This window comes from Lithobates pipiens, unplaced genomic scaffold (assembly GCF_037356315.1).
Source record: "Lithobates pipiens isolate NorthernLeopardFrog02 unplaced genomic scaffold, aLitPip1_a1.2 Scaffold_13, whole genome shotgun sequence".
NCBI lineage: Eukaryota > Metazoa > Chordata > Amphibia > Anura > Ranidae > Lithobates > Lithobates pipiens.
In genome coordinates this window covers 286,857,764-286,868,197 of record NW_027507718.1, presented here as the reverse complement: position 1 = coordinate 286,868,197, position 10,434 = coordinate 286,857,764, and the positions used below count along the sequence as shown (strand labels likewise).

The 10,434-nt window shown below is 36.8% G+C and overlaps 1 protein-coding gene and 1 long non-coding RNA gene across 3 annotated transcripts in view; one reads left to right on the top strand and one right to left on the bottom strand.

Moving 5' to 3' along the window:
• Positions 1-985: 985 nt before the first annotated feature.
• LOC143974913 (uncharacterized) lies at positions 986-5,633 on the top strand. The gene is made up of 3 exons (XR_013272298.1): positions 986-1,140; positions 2,707-2,801; positions 3,783-5,633. It is a non-coding gene; the product is annotated as an uncharacterized LOC143974913 (long non-coding RNA).
• The window catches only part of PITX2 (paired like homeodomain 2), a 26,792-nt gene continuing 18,592 nt past the window's right edge, over positions 2,235-10,434 (bottom strand). For both annotated transcript variants that reach the window (XM_077476709.1, XM_077476708.1), the window contains 2 exons: positions 8,533-8,738; positions 2,235-3,804 (listed from right to left, as the gene is read on the bottom strand). In XM_077476709.1, coding sequence (XP_077332835.1) covers positions 3,241-3,804; positions 8,533-8,738 — 770 coding nt within the window. In that variant the 3' untranslated portion in view covers positions 2,235-3,240. The remainder of the gene's footprint in view (positions 3,805-8,532; positions 8,739-10,434) is intronic.

Sequence of the window (10,434 nt, the reverse complement as noted above, 5' to 3'; positions counted from 1 at the left end):
TGCCTCTCCTATGGAGAGTGCAAAATCTGGTGAAAATCTGCATAGAAACCAATCAACTTGCAGGTTTTATTTTTAAAGCTTAATTAAACCAGCTAAAGTTAGAAGCTAATTGGCTACCATGCACTCGATTTTCTAGTTCTAGTAAGTCAAGCCCTGGGTTCATGCGTCCAATAACTAGCACATAGAGATCCTAATTAAATACTGGCGATATTCTGTAGGCCAGTATTAGTATTTTATTGAGCATAGTTCAGCATACCATGTGATCGCTCAAAACACAATTTAGAAGGTTCTGGGAATATCTATCTCTCACCTATTTCACCCCAAATGGATTAATTACTAGAAGAGTAAAAGCGACTTTAGTAACTCAACCAAAATGTCCAATGCCTAAAATTTTAATGGGGATATAATATTGAGACAATTTACTCTCTCACTTAAAATAAGTTAATTTTCAAACAAGGAAATGTAAGGAGGAGAACATGTACCTTTATATTTTCCTTGCTCAGGTTATTCCTGAGTATATAAGAAGCAGATAAATCATATAAGAGAAATAAGATGTGTGCACTCACCAGTAATAAGTGTTGACACGTTGGAATAAATCGATTAGGAGAGTGGAACCGAAGTCCAGCCCAGGCCGCCCTATGAGCTGAGCCCCCCATTTTACTAAATAGAGACAAATTTCCATCCCTATTATCCCATCCATCCTGGTGGATTAGAAATGAAGCCTCATTTCTTTTTTATATCCACAGTATCCTTGTATGGGAATCCTAGTGCAATTCAGCGTTCAATAACCTCTTGTTATCTCCCCAAGGATCCTTCCTTAAAGTCTGAGCACCTTTTATCCACCCCCTATACTAATGACTGCCAAACATTCAATGAAAAAAAAAAAAAGGAGCAATGAGTGATCCCAATACACATGTGTGTCTGGCCTCTCCTCTCCCCTAAATACAAGGCAGAGGCAGCAGCCAGGGGTTATTTGTCTGCACACACTGCCACATGGCACCCACACTTACCAAAGTCCACCAGTGACTGTACAAAAGGCTGGAAATGGGATCAGATCAGGTTATAGTGCTGGGAAATAACCGTGCATGGAATAATGGTCTGCGGGATGAATTACACAGAGCTGGGGACATCACAAGATCGGTTTGTATTATGGAAACCAACACTCACACACACTATTGTCACTCTACTATCTCCCTTACATTTATGCAAACTGTTGCTTCTGCTATCTATAGACATTCAATTCAATTTTCCTGTCTACATACATATCAGTGTGTACATATAAAATTGTTTTTGCAAATGCTTAAGCATGCCAATATTTGTACAAAACGATCTGCTAAAAGGCACACTGCAAAACCGGCAACTGGTTAATTCCTTGTTGTAAGAATTTGACATTTTGGAATTGTCGAATTCTCTTGTATATTATTTTAATAAAGCAAAAAAAATAATAATAAAAATCTTTATTTAGGATGCCTAATGATTGTGTAATTTCAGGGTACACGCATATATATATATATATATATATATATATATATATATATATATATATATATATATATATAATTGTGTAATTCTAAAGACACACAAACCTACATATGTATAATTGTGTAATTCTAAGGACACACACATTACTTATGTATTGTGTAGTTCTAAGGGGGCGCACAAACATACATATGTATGATTGTGTAATTCTAAGGACACACATGTTACTTATGCATGATTGTGTAATTGTTAAGGGCACACACATATTACTTATGTATTGCGTAATTCTAAGGGGGCACATACACATATTACTTATGTATTGTGTAGTTCTAATGCGGCACCCACACCGACATATGTATGATTGTGTAATTCTAAGGACATACATTTTACTTATGCATTGTGTAGTTCTAATGCGGCACCCATACCGACATATGTATGATTGTGTAATTATAAGGACACACATTTTACTTATGTATTGTGTAGTTCTAAGGGGGCACCCACACCGTCATATGTATGATTGTGTAATTCTAAGGACACACATTTTACTTATGTATTGTGTAGTTCTAAGGGGGCACCCACATCGACATATGTATGATTGTGTAATTCTAAGGACACACATTTTACTTATGTATTGTGTAGTTCTAAGGGGGCACCCACACCGACATATGTATGAATGTATAATTCTAAGGACACACATTCACAAACACACACACATAAATGTACATCGAACTATTTCATTAGACTACATGGAGACCTTTTCTTTCCCAAAGAGGTAAGTTTATTGTTAAAGCGGCATCGTTTCTTTCTTTTTTTTTTTTTCTTTTGTTGCCAAATATTTTAACAATACATTAAAATTCATTTTACAACGGGATTGTTTACTGATATGTCAACCAGCTTTACGGAAATCCGACAAATAAATAATTACATGAGTAGATGCACAAGTCCAGCGTTTGCGTTGAATGCGGGGGACACACGTGTACAAGGTGAGGTCGGGGATTGGGGGGGCTTTAGGGAGCATTTATTGTACATTTTTGTTGTGCTTTGATTTGTTTTATTTTGGGAACATGTACCTAGAGGGAAGAAAGGTGACTTTTACCCCAGGAGACAAAAAACGGGCTATGCCTCCACATATTTACTTGAAATAATAATAATAATATTATTAATATTAAAAAAAAATAAAAAATGAATGCACATACAAATTTAAGTTGCTTTTTTTTTCTGTTCCAGAGCACCCAGCAGGGTACTATTCTATAGTGATGCACACAATGAATAAAGGGATTTACTATGTACATGACCCCCCCCCCCCCCTCCCCAATTCAGAGGCAAGTTTGAATTTGGCTCCCTTTTTGCATGCTTTTTGTTAAAGTCCGGTGTATATTAACACTGTAAAGTTATGACCAACAACTGCATTTTATAAAATTAATTTGACATTTCAATATATATACATCCTTTCAGTCCTTTCCTGTTTTCTTTTAACAATGCTAAAAAAAAAAAAAAAAAATTACAAGCTTATAGTAACTTTTTTAAAATGTAATATCCAGTCAAATGTGTCCAAATATATTGGATTTATCAGCGTCCTGTGACTGATACTTTCTAAGAAGTGGCTGTAGGCCATCCCTTGAAAACAAGACACATTTCATTTTATTTTTTTGCATTTTGTTTTCCTTTCGGTTCCTCCCATTTTAGAGTCCAGATAGGTAAAGTCTTTGTAGAAAGGATGGTTCCCATAAGGTATATTTACACATGCACATTGTATAGATATCAGACAGGTCTGTCCACAGCATACTGACACGCACTGAGATTTGATCCAGGGTTCTGAACACTAGCATATCCAAAACTAGAGTGCTGTTTGGCTTTGAGTCTAAGGCTTGCCAAGCTGGAGTTGCATGTGTCTCTGTAGACATAGGGGGGTGTTGGTGGGGCATAGGGGCAGGCTGACGTTGGCACTGCTGAATTCAGAGAAGGGTTGCTCAAGTTGTTCAGATTATTCAAGCTGTTGAGGCTAGAACCTGGCACCCCAGTGACTGCAGAAGGCACCATACTGGAGGACATGCTCATGGAGGAGATGGAGTTGGGTGAGGAGAACATGCTCTGTGAGGACAAGGGGTTGACATTCATGGAGTTGAAGAAAGGGAAGCTCTTGGTGGAGAGAGAAGCTGAAGTCAACCCTTTGGCTGCCCAGTTGTTGTAGGAGTAGCCAGGGTACATGTCGTCGTAAGGTTGCATGAGCCCATTGAATTGAGGACCAAAGCCATTCTTACACAGCTCAGCCTGCTGGTTCCTCTCTCTCTTTCTCCATTTAGCTCTACGGTTCTTGAACCAAACCTGCAAGCAAAGAGAAAAAAAAATCAGGTCAGCAGGGTCACATACATGCAACACCCAAGACTCGTGCAAAACATGGACCATCTGCATGCTGATACACAGAACTGCCACCCGTATTAAATCACAGGACATAAAAATCTGTCACACTACTCATGTTGCTGAGTGTGACAGCAGAGCTACAGGTCACTGTGAGAAGCCTTCTCATAAATCAGAACAGCATATGAAGATGATCGGACCTATTATTCAATAAACCGACCACATCAATGTACAAAATGAGCTTTCATTTCAACCAATGTGCACCTCCATCAAACCCTGCACTAATGCCAAGATATATCTGTATATTGCGATCAGAAAAAGAACTGCTGACCAATGGCAATCTTCCGACCTGGCATTACCCATCCTGATGGTCGATACATCTGTTGTGGCCGCATCAATCCATGGTCAGATTGTTATACCATATTGGGGGGACCGATTACAATATAGGACCAGGCATGACCATAAACAAATCATATAATTAAAATACAAAATACAGGACTTTCCTTGAACCCGATGGGGCACTTGAAATGGATACAAACTAGAGGGAAATAATTGGGTTGATTTACTAAAGGGGTTGAGAATCTTCACACAACTTTTGTAAATATTCACTTCAGTTATCCAATTGTGTGAACAGCAAATTACAATTTACTTATTTCTTCTGCACATGATTGCTTAATTGGATTGAATATTCACATAATTCATCCTGTGAAGGCTCTTTAGTAAATTAGCCCAAGTATGTTAGCAAATCTGCCTCTAAAATTAACATATCACATAGCTCAGTCTTTAGTAAATCTGCCTAAGTATGTTAGCAAATCTGCCTTTAAATCAAAACATCACATAACTTATATAGATACTGGCCGATTAATTCTAGTTTATCTGTACTTGGTTGCTTAATTGAAATGACTATTTCCACACTCTGATGTGTTAAAATTCTCAACTCCTTTAGTAAATGAGTCCAAGTATGTTAGCAAATCTGCCTCTAAAAATCGACGCATCATAGAAAAGTATATAGCTGATGGTCGATAAATTCCAGTTTATCTGCACACGGTTGCATAATTGAAGTGAATATTCGCACAATTTATCGTGAAGATTTTCAGCTCTTTAGTAAATTAGCCCAAGTATGTTAGTAAATCTGCGTCAAAGTAAAAATATCACATAGATTTTATAGATACTGAACGCTTCTTTCGGTTTACTTATTTCACCTGTACATGGTTGGATAATTGATTTTAACATACACAATTTATTGCATGCAAATTCCCAATTTATTTAGTAAATCAGCCCAAGTATGTTAGCAAATCTGCCTCTTATAGTTACCATGCCATATTGAGTTTATAGATACTGGACGTTCCTTTCGGTTTCCTTATTTTGCATGCACATGGTTGGTTCATTGAATATACACAATTTATTGCATGCAATTTCTCAACTTATTTAGTAAATAAGCTCACGTTGCAAATCTGCCTCCAGTTCAGCGTTTTGCACCCCCCCCCCCCCCCCCAAAAAAAAAAAAAAAAGAAAAGCCTACAGACAACACAACATCAGTGGCCTTTGATTAAAATTACTTTAGTAGTAAATCCTCCTTATTATTATTGTAGTCACACAGCTTATTTACTAAAATGTTAGTCTTGGGCATTATTTGTATGAGATTGGGGATTTGATGCAAAAACAAGTTCAGAATAATGTTGCAGTAAAAAAATCCTACCCACAATGTACCCCCCTCTTGGCACAAGCCTCACATTAGAAATAAAATATCTCCCTGCAAAATAAAACTATTTTCTGTGTAAAGAGAACCGACAGCACCAAGAGAGCCTCAGAGAGTCGTTATTCAAGTGAATATTAGAACAAATGTTTGCTGTAAAAGCTCCAGAGGGTTTCTTCCTTTGCTAATGCACAACTTCTGACCCAACTCGTGACTCTCTGCAAATGCATGGAGCTGAATGAGATCTCTGATCCCTGCCTGCAGACAATAGAGGAGCGTGGATCAATGTGCAATCCACATCCTGGGTGTCTGAATTGTCCTGCCGACACAGATTGTGGATTGGAGAAGTCTATGAGTCTAGCCTGTTTACACACATCATGTTATACATTACAGATCGCTGTTAACTGTACCATTAATCCCTCGCACTCCATTGACAAGAACCACATTAGGCAACCTTTTAAGGATTCCCAAACGTTGCTAATTTGAGTTGAAGGGATATCAACGACCCACCTAGATAATTCCTGATTTCAATCTACTAAGCAAATGCCTAGCAAACAGATAAAGCCACATACTACAAAAATAGAGGTGATTTACTAAAAAGGGATTGCTTTAGAAAATGTTCGCTCTGCAAAATTATGTCCAAGGCTTTGCTCAATTAAATACTCAAGTAGGATCAATTGTTGGCCAAGATTCGATAAGTGATGTTGGGTTGGCTTTATTGACATGTATTTTTTTTGTATTAAATTTGTAGTATCAACCGCCTATATTAACCCTGCAAACCTATGGGGTTGATTTATCAAAACTGGAGAGTGCAAAATCTGGTGCAGCTGTGCATGGTAACCAATCAGCTTCTTACTTCAGCTTGTTCAATTAAACTATGGAAGCTGATTGGTTTCTATGCAGAGCTGCACCAGATTTTGCACTCTTTAGTTTTAGTAAATCAACCCCTATATTTGCTTTAATTTTTGTAGTAGTAGAAATCACCACCTATATATATATATATATATATATATATATATATATATATATATATATATATATATATCATATTGGATTGGATGAATATTTCCCCATCGATATTTTACTTTTAGATTTTAAAGGGAGGCCCTCATTATTATTTTGCACAGGTTTTTGTGGATTCCTTTATTGCACCATAAACGATCTGTATAATCTTTATGGGACGTGTATTATTGTAGGCCTTGAGGAAGGTTACTTTTCATATTGTTTCCAAACTTTACAACGATTGCTATGTTAATATTTGCTGCTACTTTGCCCCCTGAAAACAAATGACTTCACCAACAAAACAAAAAAAAAAGTTTGGCCACCTTGTGTTCAAGGCTGTTTTTTAAGATGTAAAGTCGAGTTTGAAGTGCTATAAATCTTATCTCCCCCCCCCCAAAGCCAGAGATTATGGGCAAGTCCCATGTTGGGTTTGCTCAGCAAGCTCTTGAAATCAGTCTAAAGTATTAATGGGCCAGACATATATTGATATTTCTCTCCCTTTGAACGTGTGTAAGATTACAAATATCAGTTTTAAGCAGTAAAATTCCCATATGGTGAAAGCAATCCAGCCGTTCTTGCCCCAAGAGACAACTTAAAGGCATTTAAAAATATCCGAATCCCACATCATTATGAAGTGCAATCCTGCTCCCAGCACAGATGTTTCCGAGCGCTTTAATTACTTCTATATACCGTATACAGCACATTATAGACAGCCAGCCTGGCCTGCTACAACACCAGCTTTATTTTATATCCTGAGCTGGTCATTACCTATATTTATGGCATATTACTACACATGATTACATATTTTACTGCCTTCAAAAGAGAAATATAAACCTCATGAATAGAGTGCTAAAATAACTAGAAGGCACTAGGAAAATATTACATCCACTGAAGTAGCTTCTATTAAATTCAGGGGTATCAAATGCAGCTGGAAATATTGCACTTTGTTTTCATGCTGCAAACTAAAAATAAAAATGTCTAAAAAATATATAAAAAAAAATAAAAATATAATATTTTTTATATATATATATATATATAAATATATATATATATATATATATATATCAACATCTATATAGATATAGATATATACAGGCATACCCCACATTTAAGTGCACAATGGAGTTTATTTACTAAAGCTGGATAGTGCAAAATCAGGCTCACTTCTGCATAGAAACCAATCAGCTTCTAACCACAGCTTGTTCAATTAAGCTTTGGTTAATAAAACCTGGAAGCTCATTGGTTTCTATGTAGAAATTAGCCTGATTTTGCACTTTCTAGCTTTAGTAAATAAACCCCCATTGTGTAATTAAAAAGTGGGGTATGCCTGTATATATATATATATATATATATATATATATATATATATATATATATATATATATATATATATATATGTCATTGTGTGTGTTTATTCTGTTAAATACGTATATAATTACAAATGACATATAATATGTATGTGAATATATATATATATATATATATATATATATATATATATATACACACAGAGAGAAATATATCTATCTATAGATAGATATGTAGCAAAGAAAAAATATTTACTGCTGCATACACACACATATATATATATTATATATACAATGACGTGTATTTGTGTGTAGTAAATACATATTGTAAAAAATCAAAGATTAAAAGTGTGCATATATATATATATATATATATATATATATATATATATATATATATATATATATATATATATATACACACACACAAGTATAGAACACCTTTTATATTTTCTACATATTTATTATACACAAATATATAAATCATTGCATTGCATATATCTAATATCTTTGATTTGCTTCTTTAATAATGCACATATGGCATTGGGGGGATATACACTCACATACTCTATATATTCTATATTATTTCCTAGCAGGAATTGCAAACAAAGTAAAGAAGAATAAGGTTTTGGTTCCTTCTGATCAGGAGAAGCGCCTGAACAAAGTATGGATCCCACAAGTAGTCCTTACCCTGACTCTGGCCTCGGTGAGGTTGGTCCACACTGCGATCTCCTCCCTGGTGGACATGTCAGGGTAGCGGTTCCTCTGGAAGGTGGCCTCTAGCTCCTGCAGCTGTTGGCTGGTGAAATGTGTCCTCTGCCTCCTCTGCCTCTTCTTCTTGGAGGGGTCATCAGTGCTGGCATCGTCATTTTTACTTTGGTGATTTTTCTCTTTATCTGCAGACATAGACAGCACATGTGACATGGTTGGTTATCATTCCAGTCCCAGTGGTAGAAGAGCGGTGCAAATACAAATGTGAATTAAAGCAAACAGCAGCTAATGAGATTTGCCCTCTTGGCCTGGTGTGGCACCCAGAGGGTTCTCCTACAAATCCTGCAAATCCCCCATAGCTGTGATTAGGAGCCCCTGGATCCCGGACCGGGGCACAATTGCTACAGCGATTTCTGAAAACAACCTGCTCTGATCACAAAGGTTTGCTTGGATAAATAAACAGCATTGTGCCTGAATATTGCAGGTGCGGATATAGATGGCCCTGGTGTCAGCCAGCAGAGTCACACAATGATCATGGCAGCCTCCTTCTGCACTGGAGTCATTATGATGTGTTTATTGCGCCCAGGTAATCCTTACTAATTTATTTCAGCCAATTATCTGCACTGCTGCAAGTTTCCCTCCTTCTCCTCCTCTAAGCAGGATCTATTGTGAGTCAGATCCCAAGGGAGCTGCAAGGTACTGAAAATGTAGTTAGCCATTTTTTTAAAGCGGTATGAAACCCCCCAAAAAACAAAACAAAATGCAACATGTTTCATCTCAACAACCATTAGATGTGGTGGCTGCATTTGTTTTATTTGTTTATTTTCACCTGGTGATCTGACCAATAACACATTAGGGTGTTGAATGGAGGAGCAAGGGAGACACCTTTGGACAGCAGAATGGTCAATCTTGAGAGAGTGTAGTGTTATTTGCATTAGCAGATTTAAGGATTAATGGACTTACCTAACAAGCCAAACTCCACCTAACACTTTTTAAGCAGTTTTAGCACATTGGGATTGATTTACTAAAACCGGAGAGTGCAAAACCAATCAGCTTCCATTTTTTTGTTGTCAAAGTTGAAGTTAGAAGCTGATTGGCTACCATGTACAGCTGCACCAGATTTTAGTAAATCAATCTCACAGTTGTTTTATTATTATTATTATTATTATTATTGCAGGCATACCCCACTTTTAAGTACACAATGGGGTTTATTTACTAAATCTAGAAATTGCAAAATCAGGTTCACTTCTGCATAAAAACCAATGAGCTTCCAGGTCTTATTACTACAGCTTAATTGAACAATCTGTGGTTAGAAGCTCATTAGTTTCTATGCAGAAGTGAGCCTGATTTTGCACTTTCCAGCTTTAGTAATTAAACCTCATCGTGTACTTAAAAGAGGGGTATGTATGCCTATACAGGATTTATACAGCGCCAACAGTTTACACAGCGCTTAAAAAGGGAGACAGTACATAAAATACAAGAGGGTTAAAAGGGACCTGCTCAAAATGAAAAAGGGACCTGCTCAAATTTAAGAGGGACCTGCTCAAAATGAATAAGGGACCTGCTCAAATTTAAGAGGGACCTGCTCAAAATGAATAAGGGACCTGCTCAAATTTAAGAGGGACCTTCTCAAATTTAAGAGGGACCTGCTTAAAATGAAAAGGGACCTGGTCAAAATGAAGAGGGACCTGGTCAAAATTAAAAGGGACTTGCTGAAAAGGAAAAGGAACCTGCTCAAAATGAAGAGGGGCCTGGTTAAAATTAAGAGGGACCTGCTCAAAATTAGAGGGACCTGCTCAAAAGAGCTTACAATAAGGTGGGGCGAGTGGTACAAAAGGTTATAACGATTTGACATAAATGAATAAAAGCTGGACATAAGCA